This window comes from Oenanthe melanoleuca, chromosome 14, assembly GCF_029582105.1.
Source record: "Oenanthe melanoleuca isolate GR-GAL-2019-014 chromosome 14, OMel1.0, whole genome shotgun sequence".
Classification (NCBI taxonomy): Eukaryota; Metazoa; Chordata; class Aves; order Passeriformes; family Muscicapidae; genus Oenanthe; species Oenanthe melanoleuca.
In genome coordinates this window covers 12,297,881-12,322,451 of record NC_079348.1, presented here as the reverse complement: position 1 = coordinate 12,322,451, position 24,571 = coordinate 12,297,881, and the positions used below count along the sequence as shown (strand labels likewise).

Genomic DNA, 24,571 nt, shown 5'->3' with positions numbered 1-24,571 from the left:
ACAGGGGCCATTTGTTTCTGTCTTTTTTTGAAGCTCCTGGAATGAGCACAGGGAGAGATGAGACACTGGTCACTGCTCTGAGCCAGCACAGAGCTCTGCTCAGACTTGCTGAATGTAAAATTCCTCTGTGGTTACTGGCTCACTTCAGTGCTCTGCATTAGAATTCTGCTTCTCACACAAGTTTCCAAGTTTTATCCTGCTGTAGATTGGAAAGCTTTTCTCCCTCCTGCCACCCCTGTCCTCCTCCCAGCTTCACTCCCTTATGTTATAGGTGGTATGACCAGTACATGAGACTGTGCAGGGAAATCACCCCTGGAGAATTCACTTTTGTCTGCCCTCTTACATGACGTGTAAAATTTCTTTTGAACCCTAAAAGCTGTAATCTCACTCAGAGTTATGAGTTTTAAAATGCCTCTTTGGGCTGGTAACTTAGAGGGGATGAAAAGGAAGCAGCTGGTTTTCCTTTTTTAACATTTCAGCTACTTTTCTTTTTTTTAGATTTTTTTTTTCCATAATCTCCTGCTTTCCTCCTTTTCCATTTTGTAACACTGTTATGCAGATAAAGATTTATAACATGTAACTTTAATAGCACTAAACACTTGTTTAATTGGTAGAGATTTGGGAGGAGGCCCAGACTAATTAACACAAATTTCTACTCTATTGTCAGTGTTTAATGGATCTTAGGACCAGATCTTTTTGGAACTGAAATTATACATGAAGGCATGTTGAAAAGAAAAAGTAAAATCATATATGGCCACCTTGACAAACATTCTGTTCCTGGAGTAATGCTTGTTTTTTGTAAGTAACAAGACATGTATGCAGTATAAACAGTGAGTTTCCCTTTTGGAACATTGTTTATAATGACATGAACCCTCCTGGAATTCTCCCCAAGTATATCCATACACCTCTAATTTCACAATTTCTCTTCCTTAAGAATTGTATAATTGAATAATGAGCAATTTTACTGCAGGAAGTCCTTAGAGTGATCTTTATTAAAGCTCAAATCTTAATTGGTCGCTTATAAAAACACAGAAGCTAGAAAAAAAATATGATAGAACCTTATATAAATACTTAGTAAAATATCTTTAAAGACCCCAAATTAGGAAGGGATAATTACAGTACAAGCAGGGTGAGACTTAAGTTCAAGTGTATTAAGCATGTGGTGTTGTCTGGCTATTTACATTTTCTCTGGTACCCCCAGAGAAGGATCCTGCTCTGGAAAGGCCAGTCCTGGTGAGCAGCAGAGGATGCTCAGCCTGGCTGAGCTGCCTTCCAGACACTGAAAGCCAGGTCAGATAATCCAGTCTGTAAGAAAAACCATTCAGCATCTCTTGGGCAATTTCCTACAAAGGCCTTTGAAAGAACAAGAGCATGAAGGAAGTTTTGTGTCATCAGAATTTTCTGCCTTTTGAACCTTTTCTTTGCTTGGCTTCCATTTCATCAATTGAGCTGATCTTAGTGGAACTCTCACCTTCTCCCAGGTGTCTGCTTGACCTTTTGTTGGGTCAGGACCCAAGTGCCTGGTATTAAAGGACAATGCCCTGTGATTTAATACCCAATTTCTCAACATTCCTCTCCCTTCTTTGCTCTCCAGCTCAGGAGTGCCCTGGCCAGCTGTGGTTTTGTATTCCTCCTGTCACTGCAGCATGTTGCTGCCCAGAAATCCAGCCTGGGAGTTGCCATTGTCTGCTTTTCACCGTTCAAACAAGAAGCTCTGGTTCCAGCCCTTGTTTGCCCTCTGGAATGTGTCAGGAGTGTCAGGGGAATGGGGGTTTAAGTGGCCTGTCACCGGCTGCTAATGCAAATCCTTTGTTGTTAATCTCCGTGTAAGGAAACACAAATTTGGAATTACTTGACAGGATTCTGCCGAAATCCTTGGCATTGGATGCCTTGTAGCTCCCACTAGTGTTTGAAATTTTGGTCTGCTGGCACATACCAGACAGTGTTTCCTTTCAAATAAACTATCCAAAATGTCTAATGTGCATTTATATGAACATTTTCTTCTTTCTTCAATTAAAGCATCGAACACAGTTGAATATTTGCAGGGGGTATGTAGAGAGATGGTGGAATTCCTGTTCAGGGTTCTTTTTAAGAACAAAAGACCAGTAAAAATGGATGGTTGTTCTATGGGTGCTTCAGAGATGCTGCATTGTCCAGAACACTTCCAGGCACAGCTGAGAGCTGGTTATTTATCCTCAGAATGAATGTTTTATTCCTGCTTGTGGAAATTTAAATGGTGCTTTCTTAGGGAAGAAAACATGATTTTTCACCCAAGCTGCTGCAAGGTATAAATGCATTTAGCATGTCTTCATCTCAAATTCTGTACTGTGAATCACATGGAAATGATTGGAGCAGAAGTAAATTTTGGTCGTTGGCCAGATTTTAATTTTTCACTGCCCAACTGTTTCTCACATGTTTATTTACCTGAAGATGAGAGAGCACCAACCAATTAGCATATGGTTCTAGGAAACACAGGGGATATTCCAGTCAGTAAAAAAATCATTGAAATGTGTTATTTGTCATCAAGGTGCATGATATGTGACTGGCCTTTTAATGGCTTTTACAAATGTGCTTCACATAATTTGAAGCAAGCTTTCTTATCAGTATGTCGTGCAATTAATTTAATCTTGTTTCTGTTATTTCCACAGTATTTTTCAATTCAGTGAACCTCATTACATTTGCAAGTGCATTAAATTAGAGCCTGGATAGAAGAAGAGAGATGATAATCAGTTAATTTAATTATATTTCTAGGTTTGCCCATTTAATGACATGTCTGCCATTGTTGTTGCAGCCTTTCCAGCAGCAGCACTGTGCAGGAATTAGTTCTGATTCCATGTAAAGTTTGTGTTATCTGATAACTCCCCTCAACTGCTGGAGCCACGTGCTCAGTAATTTATGAGTCTAATCAAAAGTCATTTACTTTAAGCCTAAAGGCCACAGTATAGAATACTTTCACTGTATTCACTACACCCTTCATATATATTATAATATTTATATTATATAAATTATATAAATATACTATTTATAACATTTATAATATTTTATATATTATTATTTATTATTTTATATTTATATTATTTTTTAATATTTCTTTTGCAACTCTGCAATTTTGTTTCTTCCCCTAAAGTTTTGTGCCATATGTTTGAAATTTCAAGGTGCATGGCATTTGCCCTGGCACCAGGAAATCCTAAGGATGTGGCAGCTGAGACTCCAAAGCAGTGCTTCATTATAAATTATCTGGATCAATTGTGTAGCTCATTAAAGGCAGATTTATTAAGGCAACAGTTTTGGTTTTTAGACATTTATAGATTCCCAGTGTGAAAGTGAGAGAAAAAGAAATTCAGCTCTGAAGTACAAAATGTTCCAAGTTCCAATGTTCTAAGATGGTTGTTTCTGAGATTTTTAGTGATTTAAGATTTGGAAGTAAATCTTAAAGGTATCTTTAAAATGGTAGCAGAAATAACCCATCAATGAGGAAAAAAAACATTAAATCCAAATTTTGCTAAACTCTGAGAACTGCTCTTCTGTTCCTGTATTTTGGAAGGTGAAACAATTAGGTTTATATTTATATTTACTATTTGTATGTGATGAACCATCCTGTGGCTGCAATGCAAATAATGCACATAGGTTATGTACATAATGTACATAATGTTTCTTTTTCTGAAGTACTTCCACTAGAACAAGAGTCTCATGCCACATAATTATAATTAATTATTATTATTTATTATTATTATGTTAGCCTGGCAGTCTGGAGAGTTGATGGAATATTTTGTAATGGAATAGATGGATTAAGCTTTTCAGGATAAAGATATTTTAATATTTCTGATGCACTTAATGGCAGGGGAAAAAACAGCAAATTTAGTATATTTTTGAAAGTGAGACCTGTGTGTGGGTGCAGAGTGGGAGAATGAGACTGAGCAAACTCAGAAGGGCTGGATTTGTGAAGCTGTCATTGCAGAAATGTCACTTTCTCCCAGCTGTTCCCTTCAGAGGTGGAATAACCCATCATTCCAGGGATGATCCCATAAGGGGAATATTCCTTACTATGGCTGAGTAAAGCTGGTGCAGAGCTGGTCAGTGGTGGAACACCAGTTTGGGTGCTCACATTAGTGAGAGATGGACATCCTTCTTCTCCTGGGCTTTTTTACCAACTCTTTACTGGCTTTCCTGAATCCCATATTGCATTACACACCTTCACTTCTGTTTACACCTATTTTTTTTTTTTTTCTCACTTTTGCTTACTTTTAACTGTGAAATTTCTTTTGGCAACACTGACTGATAGACAGGCACTTATATATTCAGGATAGTGCAGGGATATGCAAATATTGGTTGGATCCAATGGATTTGGTGAAAATTAAAAATATAACAATTACTACATATCTTGTTTTTTTGTGAGGAGGAGTTAGTCAGGGACAAACCTCCTTCTCTGTTTATCTTGCAGGTTTCCTGTTGGGCATTGAGGACCACGTTTGTTTTGACTTGCAGCTCACAATTCTGTAGCAATGACAATTTTTAAACCTCATTATTTTTCTAAATAAGAACAGTCTCTCTGTTCAGCTCCATTGGAAATAAGTGCTTTGAATTTCTGCCAGTACCCAGGGTCTCTGGCAAAGTCCCCTGGAAACCTGCATGGGCCAAAATGTAATGTTATGCTTTTATACTGGCAAAATCATTCCTTGGAGACTGCAGAGCAGGGATAAATCCAGCTGCTTGTCCAAACACAGGAATAAAGCAAGGATTTATTAGCTGGTTTTGACTGCAATTTTGTCTGATTACAAGAGTCCTCAACTAATGCTAAGGGCAGAAAAACAAACCTGCTCTGACTCTGGAGTGGAACAGGGAGAATGAAATAGATTTAATTAATAGAGCAGTGAAATTTTTGTTTAGCTGTTTGATATATGGGAGAAGAAAGCTTCTTCTTAAATGAGGATAAACCTACTTGCTTGAGCATCATCCTACATTACAACAGTTTTGTCTTCTCTGCTTAACTTTTCTAGAGAATGTTTTGTTTTGTTGGTTTTTTTGTTGGGTTTTTTTTGTTTGGTTTTTTTTGAGGGTTCTTGTTGTTGTTGTTTTTGTTTGCTTTGTTTCAAACTTGTTAATTGCCCATGACCTATTTAGTGATGCTTGCTGTAATGTGAGTGGTTTCTGCTCTCCTTGTTTTTGTCAGTTCATTTTGGTATTTTCCCCCCAGCTGGTATTTTTGGAGGGACTGGAATAGCAGGATGACATCCCTTAGTATTCTGTATTGGAAAAATACTGTGTTTCCCTTTCTGGCCAAGAATTCCTCCAAATCCCTCCTTGGTCTGAGCTGCTGTGCTTGACATCTCATTATTTGACTCAGCTGTTTCTGTTTCACCTTCACCCAGCTAATTAAGTAACTCATTGAATGTATTATTCTGTATTTGATTCTGCTATCTGAGTCGGTGAGAGATGGAATTTTAAAAATTAAAAAATAAAAAATAAATTAAAAAAAATTAAAATACCCAACAAAAAAATCCCCTTGATGGGATTAGTGGAGGGATTGTTGCTGGACAGGGTTAATTGTTTCAGGACAGCTGCGTTTTTGGCTCTGTTTGCATCTCTGTGTCCCTGCTCAGGGTGCTCCTGCAGGGCATCCTGTGGCTCTGGGTCTGCTCTGGATATGGGCTTGAGCTACCCAGCTTCACTCATCACTGTGGCTCCACTGCCAGCATAGATCACTTTCCAGGGCTTTTGGCAATTTGGAAATAATTCATTCTTTTATTTTGGATTAGAAATGTAAAGAGGAGTTCTCTGCAAATGAGCAAGATCCAGTGTTCAGCTGTAAATTATCCATTTCTGTTTCCATCCCTCTGACTTTGATTGCCTTTGTAACTAATCTTTTGTATAAAAGAGAAGTGTTATTGCAATTAAATTAATTCCCTTTTTGCTTTAGACTATTTTCCCTTTTATTTACATTACAGCTACTGAATTAAACATGACTGCAGATAATATTCTCATTCATGTAAAACCTACATGTTTTTATCATATCAGTTAAAAACCTACATATTTTTATCACATCAAACATTAAAAATATCTTTTTATAAACCCAAATTAAAAAAAAAAAAATTACTGTCACCAGAGAAATCTAGTCTCAGAGTATGATATGAATTTTGGGTACAGAAGATTGAAGTGTATGAATTCACAGACTGGTTTATACATTTATACAGTGTATGAATCAAGCACAGTAAGGATTTGAATATCTTCCTGTAGAATCCCAGAAAGGTTTTCTGGTCAATTTGCAGTTCTGATGGAAGTGTCTCCCTCTCCTCCTTCCAGGGCTGGGTTGTCCTTTCAGCTTTGACCAGAAGCACATTTTGGGCTCTGGGAAACCTTGACTGGCAGGAGTCCAGTGAGAGCTGAGAATTCCCACTGAGGTGTTTTGAAAGTGACACTGGTGTCAGCTTCCAAAAAGCCACTGGAAAAATCCCAATCCAGCTTTCCACAAAACATTTGATACTTTGTCCCTAGGATAGTTTTACAATATATGAAATATATTGAACATATATTGAACAATATATTAATATATGAAATATATAAATATATTAAATATATTCATATATTAATATATGGATATATGAAATAGTTTGAATGAATCAGCACAAAAAACAATCACTAGAAAATTCTTCTTGCTGGTTTTAAATGCTCAATATTTTTTCTCCTGATGCAGCTCTGTTATATTTAAGAAGTGGGAGCTCTGTTCTGAAAGGTTTCATGGCAGAACACAAAGCCACTGTAGCAGATTCTGGTTTTGTGTAATTAATGTTGTTTTTTGCATTACATTTTGAAGATTGGGGTAGTTCCTAAACCCAAATCCTAGAGCTTTCTGAACGTACAGATGCTCTAAATTTAGGGTAAAATACACTAAGTCAAATAATTGTTTTAGTTGAGCATATACCTAATATTTTTCATTTTCAGATAAGAGTACATTTTGCCTTTAGCTTAATCTGCTTTTGGTCTGAGCAGTCACATACTTTGGATCTTGATGTACCAAGGGAAGAGGATGACTTTTGGCAGAGTGATGGTTTTGGAACAGACACTGACCTCTTTGCTTCTGCAGATGCAGTTTTGTTAGCCCAGAAGGTTATTGTTCTCTGCAAGGAAAAAATAAGTATTTGGAGTGGGATATCTCCAGATTAGTATTCTGGCAGGTACCTTCTTATACTCATCTTCTTGCTAACGAGAAGATACCTAAATATTTTATTAAGCTACTAAAGGACTGAGAACATTTTATGAGACATGAACTTTAATGAGTTGTGAAGTAGAAAAAATTAGACTCAGTCTTTCCATAATTTGGAACAGTGAAAAATGTTAACTGTCTTATCATACTAACAAGGGCTCAGAATATACACAATTGTATCAGCCAACTGAATTTGCATTCAGTTATTTTCTTGGTTTGAGCTTGTTTTCAGTCTCTACTTTTCACGTGCTTTTCTGGAGAAAGGCTCTGCCAATACTTCTCACTGCTTTATTACAATGAGAAAAATATAAAAACTTAACTAAGTTTGGGGGCTAATTTAATGTACAAGCTAGATCTGGAGAAAACAAGCAGTTAATCAGATTCCTTTTATAACATATGATTGTCTTAGAGCTGTTGACTGGTTTTTATTTGCACATTTGCATTGTATAATGACATGTTCAATTGCACTGTACTTTTAAGTGGTGAATTTATTTATTCTTTGAATCAAAGATGATTCATGAAATGTGACTTTTTCTTTCTACTCTTTGCTGTTTAAATAAGGCTATATATTAATTATGCTGTATAGGCTAATAAGCAAGCTTCTCAAATGATTTTAGCTGTGAAAGTTGAGCAAGGACTTGAAAATTGGCATATATACTTGATGAATACATGGGGGTTTAATTCATTTTCACTGGTGCAATGTATTTTAGAATTGAAATATTCTTCACCTGAACTCAAATATCAAGGGAATTATTTCTTTTAAATTCTCTAAAAATTCTCAATTGTATGCCAAAACCTATTTGTTCCCCACATAGTAAGAGAAATGCTTGTCCTTTTTCTCAGCACGTGCTCCACCCAGCCTCTTGGCTAAGGACAGCTTCTTTTCATGTCTCTAAATATTTATATCCAAATACTTTTCAAGGCAGCTTTTCCTCACACAGTTGTGTCCGTAGATAGACAATTTCCCTGAGAGAAACCTGCTGCTCTGGATTTCCAGGTGTACCAGCAGCAGGATGCTCTGGTGGCAGCATCATCTCCTTTATGGCTGAGCAGAGGGAGAGATCAGCCAGGCCAATAAAAAGACTCCTCCTGCATATTTGGGGCAGGAATTATAAACACAAGAGTGGCTAAATATCCAGTTTTTCACAGTGTTTCCTCTGTGTTTTCACTGCTCTACAAATCTAACATTATTTTTTAGAGTGTGTGACACATCCATTTCCAGTTCACTTCTGTCTTCTTATCTCAGAATTCTTGAAATATTAATGACTTTAGGCACAAGTTATATTAATGGAACAGTTATGTCTTTTGGGTTTAAGTATCATTAATTTCAGGAAACTGCTTCTCATGAGAGCAATCGGAAGCAGCTGTTGGTTTTGCTGCAAAATATTAATGCACAATTAAAAAAACCCAGTGACTCTAAGGAAACAGAGCTGTTTGCTGGAAGCATACCTTTGCTCTGCCTTGCTGTGGCCATATATTTCCAAATTCAAACACTGTGGTGGGTGTTCAGTGTGCCCTGAATTTTTAGCTTTCACTCTGCCTTTTTAATGCACCACACCGAGGTTTGCTGAAAATGTATGCACTAAAATTTTCTGAAATGTTTCTTCTTGAAATAAAAGGCCTTAGAGGTATTATTCACATAGTATTTCAAATTACAGCTAATGTAGTTCTCTACTGTTAGACTATTTTCCACGTGTAAAGGGTGATTTTAGCCACAAAGCTGCTCTAAGTTATTTTCTGGCTGACTTGCTTGTCCTCTGGAAGATTTACCCTGAATGTTCTGGCTTGGAGCAAGCCCAGCTGCAGCAAGCAGAGTGTGCTGGTTGTGTCAGGTCCTGGAGTGTACTCACCTTTTACTGCCTGGGGCCCTTCTCACCTGGGGAATGCATTTGAGCAGAGGGGAGATCACTGTCCCCAGAGAAGCTGTTAGAGGGGGAGCCTTGTCCCTTCCGGGCAGAGCAGAGCTCCAGGGCTGATGGAGATAAGGATGGAGATAAGGATGTGCACATCTGCAGTGCTCAGAAGCAGCCCTGCCTTTCTGAGAGAGCTCCAAAACAGCTGCAGAGTTCCCAGTTGCACTGAATTCCTCCCAGTGTTCTGTTCTGCTTGTTCTGTAGTGCCAGAGAGGTGTTCTCTGTGCTGTGGTGCCTCTCACCCTGGCACTTACAGATCCTTGCATGTCCCGGTCACATTTTCATCTTCTTCAACCAGGCTGCCTTCCTTTCCAGCAGTTACACTGAAATCTTTGCAATATGTGGGAATTTCTGTGGAATTTCTCAGGAGAGTTGGTCAAATCTGTTTCCTTGCTGTGCCATCAGTTGCCTAAAGCTGCAGCCTTGCAGTGTTACTGAACAGCCAGACCTCTGGGTGCAGATGTTTTAGGATTCCTGGAGCCACACAGCTGCTCAGATGTTTAAACACCTGAGGTTTTGTTTTGCTCCAGCTGGGAGTTGCACACCTGGGAATGTGTGCTGCTGAAATTTCTGCTCATTTTATTCCCCAGGAAATGCAGTTCTGCCTCTGCCTCTCACCAAGTGACCAGGTGGGGTTAAAAAAGAGCTCACAGGATAAGCAAGGACTGTGGAGAAGCTTCACTAATCCATGAAAGGGACTTATTATTATTATTATTTTTTTATTTTTTTTTTTTCTTTTGAGAGTTCATTTCCTTCCTTTTGTCTTCCTGGTTGTTCAGGGTGGTACTTGCCATGCAAGCCTTTGGAGCCTTGGAGTGCCTCTTGTTCCATGGTTAGTGCACCACGACAGCAGGTGGGGATGAAAGGAACAGCCCTGCTGGGATTCCTTTCTTATTAAAAGTACTCCTTGTGAAGAATGTGGGAACAGCTCTGCTTTAGGTTATCACTCTCAGCCAGCAGACCTGCCCTCCCATCTCCCCCAGCCTATCTTAAGCTTGTGGGATCCCAGTTTATACAATTCTCTAGAGGGTTTCTGTTATCTCCTTCTCTCAACTGACAATTTCCCTGTCCAAACATGAACCAGGCTATCTTGCTTTCCCCTCCTTTTTCTCTATTGCATTAAAAAAGAGCTTTGAAACTCCCCTGTTATGACTGTAATACTGGCTGTACACACATTTGTTTTCCTGCCTTGAGCCCTGTCTGCACACTGGGACCACTCTTCTCCTGGGTGAGCACACCAAGTTCTGCATCTCAGCTCAGGGAGTTTGTGTGCTATCACCTTGCAATGTCCTTAATTTCCAAATGCCAGTTTTTTCAATCAGCCTAAATACCATTTTCTGAATAACTTTTATTCAAGTCTGCTTGTTCTCTCTAGGCTTGAGCCTACCTGGTATTGCTGGATGTAGGGTTAGAAATATTTTTCCTGGTTTCAAATAAATAATTTCTCCTTTGAAGTGTGTATTTGTAAGAAAATATAACAGCACTTAACTAAGGTATCATCACAGTGCCATGCTTGCCAAAATTTCACTGGAGAATGTAAACATATGATCTAAAGTAGGTTAAAAAAATACTTCTTTTAGTGTTGTAGATTGTAATTTTCCAATTTTCTTTTTCTGTGAAACATTTGTATTTATGTCATATCCATGGCTTTTATTCAGTGTGTTTTCTGTGGTCATTAATAACCCTGCAACTGACTTGTGAGTAAAATAAAACAACCTACAAAAATTGAACTCAGTGATTTACTAACACACAAAGTAACTAATTTTTCATCATTGTAATGTACAGTGCATACAAACCTGGATTTCAATCTCTTTTTTAGGCATCTAAATCTAAAATGAGAGTAAAAGCAAGTTAAATACATGTAGGCTCTCATATTTTCTAAATGTTTGAACCATCCACAGAGGCAGCATTGCCTGGATGCTGTGGCAAAGGAAGATCACTTAAATAGTCATTGTGATTATTATTTTTGGACTGAAGAATTGTTATTTAATCTGGTTGTAAAACCTTATATTCTTTTTTTGGTCAGAAAATAATGTGCTAAGAAACCAGGTGGTTAGAACAAAAGCTGCTGCTTTGTAGAGTACAGGGTTGAAGTCCTGGGTGAAAGGTGGTGGGTGGCTGAAATTCCTGTGGGGAGAAGAGCATGGAAACCTCATCCTAAAGCCGTGTGGCACTTTCAGAGTTTAGTGTTTAGTGTCTCTCTGAGCCTTCACACTGCTGCCTTTTGATTATTTGGGGGTTTCACAAACACAAACACAGTTTTTCAGTGTGTTTTTTCAGCTGTCAGAAATCCTGACTCAGATTTTTGGTTGCTTTTTCTGCCAGTTCAGTTCTTTGGAATGAACTTGGAACAATCAGAAGTTAGGCTGGGAAAGGTGTTTCTGTATTTTGGGCTACAGAAACCTTCTCTGCTGTGTTCAACACTCTGTTCAGTGCTGTGCTTTTGGCCCACAGTCACAAACCCTGAGTGCTCCATATTCAGGATATCAGAATTTCTGCCTCTGCTGAAATACAGGGAACTATTATCACTCTTAGTGCTCCAGTTGTCTCCTTCTATCTATTTAAATATTTGGTTTTACGTATTCTATATGTAAAAGTGAGTTCTTATACCTGTAAATAATTGAGTATGAATTACCCATTATAATTTCCTAGTCCAATTTAGACTCTAGAAATGATTCATGATCTTAGCTAGTTTCACATGTGAAGAAATCAACCTGCTGATCAGAAGCTGCCTCTACTCCTGTGAAGTTCCCCTTGCACCTTGAAATTCCTGACAAGCAGCAGACAGTGGCTGGTAAAGCATTTGCCATGAATGGCATCTGAGAACTCTGTTCTTTTTGCTTTTGAGGATTCCAGGTGGGAATGATGTGAAGTACAGTTAGCTGGAGCTTTCAGCAGACGTGCACATTGGGGGAGCTAATTCTGCAAGCGCTCTCTTGTTGTTATTGTGTTCCTCCAGCATTGCAGGAGCCTGGGGACAGGAGGGGATGATGTTCTTCACCTGCTGCTTGGCTGTGATAGTTCTGATGTGGGCTGCCTGGGTGTTTTGAACCTTCCATCAATTCCACATGAAATGTTTGCATGGTGGAGAGCCCAGCAGGGGCAATGTTTAGTGGGGCAGCTCTGCTGCAGAATCTCACTGCTCCTCTGGTGCCAAATCCTGTCCCAGCTCTGCTTTTCTAAATCTTCTTCAGATCACTTGAACATCAGCTTCAGGTTGGCTTTACTGGATCATTATACCCCGTTAAAAATTGATTTTTCCAGCCTAAGATAAGTGAAAAAAAAAAAAAAAGTGTTAGTTGTTGGTGTCTATCTGATGTGATTTACTCAATTATCATCACATTATTTTATGGAATCTATTTCTCTGTCTGCATCATAAATATCATTAGGCTCAGTAAGAGTGATTCCAGTGTAAAAAGGATGATTTTCAACATTTTTGTTGTGAAGTTAGCCACAGTTTTACATGTTCTTTTGAACTTGTTGTAAGGAATGATGAAATTGCGTGGTTAATCAGTTTAAGCAGTGAAAGATTCCCTAACAGCAAAAAGGAATACTTGATATTTGGTGGGAATTTAAAGCTGCAGAAACAGGGAAACAAAACCGGTAGCAGATCTCAGATTAATGTACTTCAAAGTTCTTTATTATTGATCAGTTTTGAGGCAGTTTTTAGCAGTTATGACTGCAGCTCCACATCATTCCAGGAATTCCAAAGGGAAATAACTGTCTTTATCAGGATTCCTTCAGTGAACATTGCTCACCCCAACTACTTGCTGATGCTATTTTCACTTGTGCATTGATGGAATTTCTTTTATGTGATAATGGATTATGGAAGGGAGAGTTTGTGTGACTCAGATGTTTTAAGGACAGCCTTTGTATACAAAACTGCCAAATGTTGAAACACAACATGGGAAGGAAGACTTAAAAACAGTGACTAAAAAAAGCCTCTTTTCCTAATTTTGTACTAATGCACCTGTAATCCTTCTAAAAAAAAACAGAATTTCCAACAAATTACCTTATAAATTCACATAATATTTACAATTTCGATGAAAATATGCTTCATTCTATCCACTTGAAGGGGTTTTAGGATGCTTTCAGGCTTCAGTGAGTGCCAAAAAGCAGTTAATTAGGTTTGTATTTAAGGATACATGTTTTACAGAGCAGCAGCTCTGTTTTAGCAGAAGATATTATTGTAATTCTTCTGTTTCTGTTCAGCTAGGATGCAACATAGCAGTATTTTAATTTTTCTTTTAGAAGAGTGTATATAATAGTTGTCTTTCAGTGGATCTATTAGCTGTGTTTTCACTTGGCAGATGCATGGACATACCTGAGTGCCTCCTTGGATTCATTTTGTAAATTGTTTTTTGTTTTTTTTTTGTTTTTTTTTTGTTTTTTTTTTGTTTTTTTTTTGTGGGATGGAGAGGTTTGAGTTTTTTTTGTTTGTGCTTTATGATTTTTTTATTTGTTTGTCTTTTGGGGTTTTTTGGGGGTTTTTTGGTTGTATTTTTACTTTTTTAGAGAGCACAGTATCCTAGATAGAAAAGTTTCAGCCTGTTTACATTATAACAGTGATTCTTTTTACTCATTCCAATAAACTATTATTTTATTATTGTTATTTTATTAGTACTAGTACTGCTACCACCACCCCAGTAAAATCCCTACAATTGATAAGGAATAAGAAACCACTTTATGGGCACATTGTTTACTGAGCTGACATACTACATATTAGTTGAGGCACAATCACTTTAATAGATCCACTCCTACCCCCCTTCACCTTGGTAAAGAATATTGGATTTTCCAGTTCAGTGAGTGTCTGGTTGTTATCATTCATGTGCTCTATTGCAGTTATTGTTAATGGTTATATGAACAGCAAAATAGGAAACATATATCACCTGTCAGCCTGTGCTCTCCAAACCCATCTTGGGTTAAATTATAGTAGGATTGAGAGCAGGAGCTGCTAAAATTCAGGTTCCGTGGAGAAGTTGTGGATTTTTTTTTTTTTTCCCTCTAAGGTTTAGGATTTTTGTTCAGTCTTTAAGGAAAAAGTTTCAGTATATTAGGATCATAAATTCTGAATTGGTCTTGCCAAAAAGTAATTTAGAAAATTTACCAGATCAAATAAAGGAGTATTAACCTGGTTTATAGAGAAAGAGGGAGAAATACATTTTTTCTGCTCTAAAGTGATTCTAACAGCTTTCTAGTTTAAGGGAAATGCAGTTATACTTCCAGTATAATTCTAGTGGGTGCTAGCCAGCCCTAGGCCCACCACAGATTGAGAGAAATGTGTTGGTGTGAGTTCTGACATTTGAGAGAGACCTCTGATGCATTTTAAATCCTGCTCCAGTTATTCACTTTTCCACTGGTGAAACAAACTGTTGACAGCCAATCAACTGTTGGTGAACAAATTCAAACCAAACGAAAGGGTGTGTTTTTCAACATTATATGTAATTAAACAATGGGGTTGCCATGGGATATTTCAGAGGCCAAAAAGATGAGGAGTTTCTGAAAAGGATGGATGAGTTAGTGAGATGAAATCTCCTAGTTATGAAGTGGCAAGGGAGCCCTCACCCTGCTCAGGTAAATCAGTTTTACCCTGCTCAGGTAAATCAGTCCTTATCCTGCCCAGGTAAATCAGTCCTTAAAATGATCAGGTAAATCAGTCCTTATCCTATTCAGGAAAATCAGTCCTTAAAATGATCAGGTAAATCAGTCCTTATCCTATTCAGATAATTCAATCCTTACCCTGCCCAGGTAAATCAGTCCTTAAAATGATCAGGTAAATCAGTCCTTATCCTATTCAGGAAAATCAGTCCTTACCATGATCAGGTAAATCAGTTCTTATCCTATTCAGATAATTCAATCCTTACCCTGCCCAGGTAATTCAATCCTTACCCTGCCCAGGTAAATCAGTCCTTACCCTGCTCAGGTAAATCAGTCTTTATCCCTTTGGAATGGCTGAGAGCCTGCAGCCTCAGTTCTAAGGCTCAGCCCATGGCTGGTGCATTTTAATAGAAAAGTTTAGGCAGGAGGGAAAGTGAGAGTTATAGAGGTACTCTGGAGGTTTTAGACCTGGACAGCTCCTAAAAATCAACATTATGATGCGTGATGCTTTATTCCTACTGGATGTTCTGCTGGGAATAGATGATTTAACCTGGCTGGTGAGTGAGAAATTGCAGTAATAAAGATTAAAAAAACTTTTTTTAAAAATGCATTCTGATGGCTACTTTTTTCCTTTCATTTCTCTACTAGTTTAAGAAAAAGAAGAAGAAACTGTTTTTTTAAATTCTTTGTTTGATCTTGTTATTCCGCTTTAAGATTACCTGGCATCTCTCTCTCCCCCAAATACCATTGCTCCTTTTTGCATTCATCTTTCATACACACATATGGGGGAAAAAAAATTGCCAGTCTGCATATACAATAAAATCAGTTATAAAGAAAATGAAGGTACTGTTATATTTCAGTTATATACTGAAATGTCCTCACATACTGTAGAGTATTACAGAGAGATATTTATTATCTTTCCTTCAATTAAAAATACTGCTTTGGTTTATAAGATATTTGAAGTATTTACTAGAACAAAGGAATTGATATTCCTTAGATATTTAAAGTATTTGCTAGAACTAAGGAATTTATATTCCTTACTTAAAAATAAGGCTAATTCCTCAGTGCACATGGATCTATACACAAAACCACAAAATCTATGGGCTCAATTGAAGAAATGGGTTTAGGGATGTGAAGGGCCCTTGTGGTTTTATGGTTTGTTTGATGGGGGGAGGTTGGTTTGGTTTGGTAAGATGTTTTTTCTACATCTCTTGACCAGCACTGAGACAGAGTTGTCCTTTTGCAAGAGGATGCCAGAGCTGTTTGTGTTCACTGATTGCTCATCACTTGAGTGCTGCTCTATGGGACAGAGCATGTGTCTGGGGGAAACAGCCAAGAGAAGGTGCAGGAGGAGCAATGCACCCTGTCTGTGCTGACTCCTGGATGTGGTCTGAGACATCTCAGTGGAAATCAGAGGGGAACTGCAGCCCTGGGAGCAGAGCACGTGCTGGGGATGCTGAGTGCTGAGCATTTGGGAGCAGGAACACGTCTGTGCCTCTGACATTTGGCTGTTTTCCTTGGCAGGGCTCCCTGCTGGGCTGGCTGAGCTCCCTGAGTGCCAGGGAATGGGTGTTGGACACTGGCTCTGATGTGTCCAGTCTCCTTTTAGCTGTGTGCTTCTGAAAATGTTTGGGAAACCAAGAGGTTGGCAGATGTTTCAAAGCAAACTGGGCTTGTTTACACCACACTGGGAATGGAAGAAGAAATAGCATGTCAGTCACTCTTGCCAACAAGAACAAAAAACTCACTTTTGGTCGATAAGGAAACTTCTCAGAGCTAAATGATACCAACTTGCTGCCTGAGGCTCCAGTCCAAGTCTTTATTTCTCCTGGATGTTAAAGCAATACCTGTAGTCATCTGAGCTCCTTCTGAGTTTGTTCTTGATAAGAACAGTCCTTTGGATGCAGGGCTCACTCATGCCTTTGTTCTGCATTCTTAGTGGGATGACAGAGTGCTGGGCCAGGAAGCTGAAATCATTTTCAGTGCATGAAACACCAATAATCTGTGACCTGACTACTCGTGACTTTTGAGAATAGGTAGGAGCTGGAACATTTTAAGTTTCTGATGGCTGTGGGTTAACCCCAGTAGGCAGCAAAATCCCACTCACTCCCCCGAGCGAGGCAGAAGTGAGAAAGTTTGTGGGTTGTTTATTAAGGGAAGTCTTGAGCCTGATATGAAATTCTTCTTCACTGTTTTACTCAAGAAAGCATAGTAAATACACAGCCAGCTTAGGGGGAATGTGACTGTTCTGCTGCACTGAAACAGCCATATTTTATGAAAACATATTAAAAGCATAAATCTTGATTTTTTTGTGATAATCAAAAGTGTAGTATAATATCAAAGGGAAAATAGATTTTTACAGAGCCCTAATTTTCCAGGCCACTTCTGCAGTCATCACAAATCTTAAACAATTCCTGTCCTGTCACTCTGTAAGCTTGAAAAATCACTATTTGATTTAAAATTTTTGTTTTTACCACTACATAGCCCAAAATGACTGAACTCTATTTAAAAATTCAACAAAATCCTTTTCAGTCTTGAAGGAACTTATTTTGTGAAAATTGGACTTAAGTGAAGTAGTTTTATTATTGATTTATACCCTGTGCCCACAGAGTCACCTCTCAGCAAACACAGGCTCCTTCCTGGCAGCCACTTCAAAGTGAATCCTCCTCCTCTCAGCATCCTCTCCCCTCTTTGGGGTCTTTTATCAGCTGGACTAGGGCATGGCTTTGCAAGTGATGCTCTGCCTTTTCCTCAGGCACTCCTTTATGAAAAACAGGAATATCTTTCAGCTTCTACTTATAGCCCTGTCAAGTCTGGCTAAACTTAGTAAAGATATTCCAAAGGTTTTTAGGTGTCTGAGGTAGGAAGCAATTTTATATGCTTGTTTTCTTTAGGAAACCTGACTGAACAAAGATAGATTCCTTCAGGAATTGTGCTGTGCACTTGGGCTGTTGTTAATTTGAAAACATAAACTGTCAAATTAAGTTTCTTTCTCTAAAAGTTGCATCTGTACTCTGGGTATATTTTGCCAATTGTCACATTTCTCAGCTTACACAGTGTGTGGCTGTGCTGAAATCACATCAGCAGCTTTCTCAACAACTCCTTGAATTTATCAGGAGTATCTATTGACACCTAGATTTCAGTGATTTCAAACATATGACCGTTTATGTGGCTGTTGGTCTAGCTGACACTTAAGGCAATTTTATTAGATAAATAAAATTTAGTTTAAAAAAAATCCAGTTCTAAAACTGTTAAAATTTACAGTTCTGGAAGTTCCTGTGTATTTTCAGCCTGGAAAGTAGAAGGACATATAAAAAAGGAATTTCAAGTTTGGTCAAAATTATGTTGCATTTAGGAATCTTAAGTGTTTTTTGTGCTGTCCAAACTGACAACTTTACCAAATGTCAGTTTCTGTTGCCAGCTGTGAAAATGAAATATTTACCAGCTCAAATTTAAGTCTTGACCTGATCTAGGCTTCAAAAGCAAATATTTACAGCTGGATACTGCTCCATGACAGACTCACATGTTAAAATTACATCTGTATCCTCTGAAAATGCTGCCTGTTTGGTGTGTGGGTTTGGGACAGCCAAGGAGAAAGGTGGAGGTTTCACACTTGGGTACCTCTGCATCACTGGGCTAATGAAACATCTGTTTGGAGAGAGGAGGGAGTGTGAGGATCCTGTGCTGTGCAGAGACGTGTCTGTGCATCCCTGAGTGCTTTAAGGGAAGGACAAGCAGCTCCTGAAGGTGAGAGAAGGAAAAGAAAGAGGGGTGGGAAGGTTTTATATACCCCAGCCCATAAAGCTCCAGCAGCAGCAGTACCTGCTCCCTCAAACAAATCTTCATTTAGGAAAAAGTCAAAGCTTTCCTTGGAGGGGGGGGGAAAAAAAAATGTTTTAACTCTTGATAGCCTTGGGAAGTGTAAAAGAGCCTAAGCAAGGCTGGCAGCAGCAGAAAGCAGAGCTGGTGCTCAGGCACAGCAGGGTGGTGGGTGGCTGTGTGGGAGGGCACACACACACGAGGCCTTTCAAACCTGAATTAAAAATACAGCAGTATTTTCATAAGCAGTCATTTTTTTATTATAAAATTTGTCAGCTCGGTTTCCAGGAGTCTTGCAAACCTTCCTCGTGTGCAGTCTGCTTTTATCTAGGAACAAGACAAGAAAGCTCCCTAAAATCTGGGCAAGTTTGATTTTACATCTGTGATCAGATGGGTTGTTCCCTTTTTGACTCTGCTCCACCTGCCCCAAGGCTGCCCTGAGGCATCAGGAGCAGGTGCAGACTGCCCAGTTTTCCCTGGTTTGAGCTTGGAGACACAAACCTCTTGGTCCACATCTCTAGATGAAGCTATTTCTTTCAAAATAAAGCTCCTCTCCTACATCTTTGACATTGCAACTGTTGAAGCCATTCAAATCCTTGAATTGGTTTGTTAATTTGATGAGGCTTCTGCCTGAGTCCTTTAGTTGCTGGGGACAAACTTAGTGAACACTTGAATGTCACATTCTAAGGTTTCATTTTTCATTTATTTTCTTCTTCAGTAAGTATTACTGTGTGGTTAATTTGTTCTCTGGGATGGATGAAATAGAACTAATATGAAATTCAAATGAATTCTTCTGCTGGCAGCCTGTTTGTTAGCAGCAATAATGAAACATAATGGCCAATGGATAGAGAAATACATTAAGTATTTTCCTCAAGAATTCAGGGCTTTGAGATATTTAGCAGTCAATAAAAATATCCATAAGAATCAATAACCTAGAATTTGACTGTGCACTTGCAAATTTTATATGTATATGTGTTTATGCATTCTTCTTTTGTTTAAAATCATGTAACCTTTTAAAATGCTTTAGTCATTAGAAGGAGTCCATTTCAGCTGTACATATTTCAAACCAAAAAAAAAAACGCAAACTATACAAACCACCTTTTATCTCTAAACTACTGGTTGCTTCATGAAACTGGAAGCAGGTACTGTGAAGAAAAAACAATTATTTGTTGGCACTTGTTGGGGTGCCAAGGGCACGTGTAAAACACCAGAGCAGCAATAGGTTTGTCTTCCTCAGGAGACTGAGCAGGATTTTACAAGGTTATTTGCTTCCACCTACTGCTCATCCTGGATATTGCAGAAGGAGCCAAGCAGAGGAAATCCAGGATTTTTGGGATGCCAGAGTCTCATCCTTCCTCCCCCTGGCCCTGGCAGTGCAGGGTGTGCACAGGAATTCAGGTTTTGCTTTTCACTGTGCCTTACGGGCAGGTGAGCAGAGAAAAAATGGAAATTCAGACCCCATTTTAAAGTTCCTGATCCTTGTGGCTGTTTTGGGTGGTTTGTGGCAGCCTGTGTTGGGCTGGGATGGCAGGGAGGGGACAAACTGGGATATTTATCACAAAGTGTGTGATAGAGCCCAGGGCCACTCGGGGTGTGTCAGCAGCACTGGTGGGTGCTGCAGGATGGTGATTTCACTACTCCTGCTAGCAATTCAAGGAGAGAAATTAAATGTAGAATTGCAGAAACTGTGCAAAATAAAGTATGTGCAGATTTCTACAGCATCCTAAAGCCAAAATCTCAGGCAGGGCCATGCTACTACCAATAATTACTTTTGTTTTCTAGCACTTTTGCTTCACTCTGTCCAGTAACATTTTTATAGTGCTGCTGGTGATGAAGGTGGTAGATTTATTCCCCAAGGGCCCAGTGTGTTCAACTTCAAAAATCCCAGCCCTTAAACTCGTGCTTGTCCTGCACTGCTCCCAAACGTTCTGCAGTTTTGTTCCCCTGTTGCTGCCACCAAAAAAAAAAAAAAAACAAAAAAACAAAAAAACAGACCAAAAAGGCAAATTATATAAAGCATAGAGCTCTTAATATGTATGTAGTGACATCTAGAAAAAAAATAGGAATTGTGTTGTTTTAAATAGAAATGAATGTGAGATAGTTTTCTATTTAATTCTATTTTTCCCATGAAACATCATGTGAAGTATTCAAGCATTATATAGTTCATCTAAAATAGTTCTTCAGAAGGAACATATTTTCTGAGTTTTTACCTTTTTTTTTTTTTATATAATGACATTAAAGAAGGTGCCTGATACATTTTTCAGATCTCTAGGATTTTACAATTGCTTTACAGCAATGGTGCTTCTCCATCTCAAATATTTCACAGAGCTGGGAAATTTGCAATACATATATGAAGTGACAGCAATTTGTCATTTTGCACTTAGACAAAGTAGCACAGATGTCTCCAAGAGAAGAACATTCTCATTTCTTCCCTTCCTGCTCTGAGATTGACAGATGATTAATTTGGATGATTTTTAAAGCTTAGGGTCTGTGTACATTTTTCCTTTGAAAGAGGTATATCTAGGATGTAGACATATACTCAAATATTTGTATTTAAACATAGATTTGATTAAGTCAGTAGCTTCACTGGTTTAAAGAATTACAACACTAATTGCTTCAGGAAATTAATTGGTTTTTATCTTGCCCTTGTGCAGGAGTCTGAATCCAGGTGTGTAGTCCTGAAGACAGACAGCTATTTCTTCAGCTAAATCTGACTGTACATCATTTCAAAGATATTCTTGCAGTGAGACTGAAGCCATGCAGATGTGGTTTCCACTGCTGAAGATGCAGTGGCTAATTTGTAAAAGTTCACTTTCCACACCTTTAGCTAGATAACCAAACACTGAGGGGTGGAGTGCTTGTCTAATGTTGAGGGATAAAACTCAGAATGGGAATGCTGTGATTTGCTCTTCAGCCTGAATGTTTTCCTGGGGCTGGTCTCAGCTCCAGGTGAGGTCTGGTTAATCCCTGATGGAGCAGGACAGGCTCAGCTGGGCTGTGCCCACACTTGTGCCTCTTCCTTGCTGCTCCAAACAACCATAAGCTGTGCTGGGAGGCAGATGGGTTTTGTTTCATCCAGGTAAAACTGCATTTTTCACTGAGTAATGAATGCTTATGAACTTGGGCTTCTCAGAAATTGCTTTTAATGGGGAAGGACAGTGGTGAAACAGCAAACTGGACTGTTCCATGGGCAGCAGGAGGGACCAGAGTGCTGGTGGCTGTTCAGGTATATTCATCATGCTGAGAGCCTGTAATAGCCATGAGTACAGTCTGAGAGGAGCTACTTTATTCTGCTTTCTGTTAATTTGGGTCAGTGTGTGAGACAGAGCCACTCTTGTCCTTGGTAATATGGAAAGAGATGATTCATTTTTGGTTAACCAATAAATATGTTACAGAACATTACATTCTTTCCAAAAGGTGACTAAGGGCACAGCTAGGACATGAGGATCATGGTGCTAATGAAGTTTGAATTCATTCCCCTGAAGGAGAAGGCCTTTTAAAAGCTGAGCTTTTTTCCCCTCCCTCCCTCCCTAAAAAGAAGCAAATGCAAATATCCAAACAGGCTCAGGCAGTGAGCCTGTAGGCAGAGAGAATATTTCCTTCTCCTCCACATGGGAGACGTGGGGAGAGCCTGTCTGGCTGCCAGTATGGCACACTTGAAAGAGAATTTTTGGGTGTTATATTCCACAAAGTACAGTCTGCTTCCCCATGAAAAGTGAGGAATATAAAGAGTATTAGAGGTGCTGATTCATACATTAGACTGGCTGGAATAACAAGTGCTTTTTTTGCTGCTTAAGGAGTAACACAACTTGATATGCCTCATGAAACCATATTTAATATAATGTGAGTGAATTTTTTTTAAAGTGTTTTTTTTTTTCAGGGAAACCTTGCTTCATCTTACTTGGTTGAACAATTTAATTTTTTAAAATCTGTTGTAGGTGCAGGTAGAAAGTCTTTGGCTTTGAAGTAAAACCAGTCTTTCATTCAAGATGAATAGACATGCTGTTGAAGAAACATAAATTCTTAATTTTACATTTGTTTCCACTTTTAATAGGAGCTGCTATTTGCTATCAGCATTGCAATATATGTGCAAGTATCTAACCAATAAATTGAAATCTGATCAGTGTGGTTCCAGCTTTGGTGAGAGGCTGGGGAAGTACTTCTCACAAAAAAATTGTCCCTCAGCCATATGTTATCCTTTTCCCAACAGAAAGTAGTAACTTGCTGTGAAAAGGGTGAATGTGAAGCAATAAATGCCTTTTGGAGTATCATTTTTGTGATAACCATTATCCCTGCACATCTTCAGCACGAAAATCCATAGGTTCAATGAGTCAAAATACTTTAGGAATAAAAGGGTGTTGGGTGTTATTAGGTTTGAGATAATTTTTTTTCACTCCTGAAGAAAACATGTCCAAAAAATATTAAAAAAAAAAAAAAGAAATCTCAAAAAAAGTGAGCAATAAAAATATTTTCCTCAAGATGGAAGTAAAAAAGAAAATTTATACTAAAAAATAATATTTTTTTCTGAGAGCTGGCTACACCATATTGAAATAGTGAAAAACAAAAAATTATTTTTGTGTCCTTTCAATCCTGTCTTTTAATTTATGGCTGTAGTAAAGTTTAACAGACTTCACCTCAAGGCACAATACTAGACATTGTATATTTAAATAACTCTGTGTACAAAAATAAGAGTTGTTCAGCCTGAGTTACTCCCCAGTGCTGGTGAATGTGCTGTGTGACATGGGCTTCTCTGTTTGTGCTTTCAGGACACTAAAGCAGAGTGCAGTTCTGCTGTAGAAACTGAGGACAGAAAAGTAAGTGCATTGTTTTAATGTGTTTTTTTTTTTTCAGGCAGCTCTAGTAGCTGGAGTTTTCTCTGGTTGTTCTTTAGGTTTGTGTTTTTTTCTTTTTTTAAATTAAAACATGTGAAATTATTTTATGGTTCTTTACATTTGTATTTGTCCATGTTGTATTTAACCTCCATGGGAACAAAACAGTCTTACTCTATCGAACATACTTGTTAGAAATTTGAATAACTGCCTTTTTTTCAGAAGGGAATTATAGTCTTAATCTAAAGTTTACAAGGTAGTTGCACTTCCTATTCTTAATTTACATTATTAACAAAGTTATTGTGTTTTTTTCATGATAAAGCAGGCACACCATGTTAAATATCTCTAAGACAGTAAGATGCCTGTTTTTCTTGCTTTATAAATAGTACCTTTGAATTTTATTTTTTTTTTCCTGTTAAAGGGTTGATTAAAACAAATGTTTCCAGGTTTATTTTCTGTGGACAAATATGAGCAAGATACAAAATATGTTTCTAGTTGTGTTCTTCACCTTACTTATGGTAAAAGCTAACCAAGAAACAAAGTCTTTACAAAGAAGCCTTCAGCTTAAAAACAAATTGTCAGAAATAAATATCAATCCAGTTTTAAAGGGAGTAATGTGTTCTGTTTGAAAATCTGTTGCTACTGAAGTTTAAAAATCTGGATTACTAGATCTGTGCAGGGTATTTCTGTGTGGAACAGTAACTGAGCTTGTGGAATTGCTGAGCATGGGAGATGTGATTTAATCTCTAACTTCAGGGGGTGCTCACTCTGTCCCATGAGGCTGCAGGTTCTGAGCATCAGCTTTCATCAAACTCTCCAGGTGCTTCCATTTAGGTTCATGTGGCTTTAAAGTGTGCTAAAAACCAGGCTGGGATTCTAAACCCCACATTTTGACTTTTTTTTTAGTGTTGGTAACAACTACTAAAACTTCCCAAGCCACAAGTTCTTTCTATGATGTGAATTATGGGAAAAGGTGTCAGGAGCTTGACAAGCTTTGGACAATTTATTAAATTAAATTTCTTCTTCCTTGTATTGCATCTTTTATCTAGCAGAGCACCAGCCTGTTGCCAGTAAATTGTGGGGTTTGGGTGGTTGGTGGTGCCATGGTTGTACCCCAGGAGGAATTACAGATGTGTCTGGTACCTCCTCTTGTGACTGCTCTGAGCTGGGGTGGTTTCCTGAAGGGTTTTCCACCTTCAGTGACTCAGGAT

At 38.4% G+C, this 24,571-nt stretch overlaps 1 protein-coding gene across 17 annotated transcripts in view; it reads left to right on the top strand.

Annotated features, from left to right (window-relative positions):
- RBFOX1 (RNA binding fox-1 homolog 1) overlaps positions 1-24,571 on the top strand; it is a 1,071,989-nt gene that overhangs the window by 557,505 nt on the left and 489,913 nt on the right. For all 17 annotated transcript variants that reach the window (XM_056503454.1, XM_056503462.1, XM_056503455.1 and 14 more), the window contains one exon: positions 23,298-23,345. In XM_056503454.1, coding sequence (XP_056359429.1) covers positions 23,298-23,345 — 48 coding nt within the window. The remainder of the gene's footprint in view (positions 1-23,297; positions 23,346-24,571) is intronic.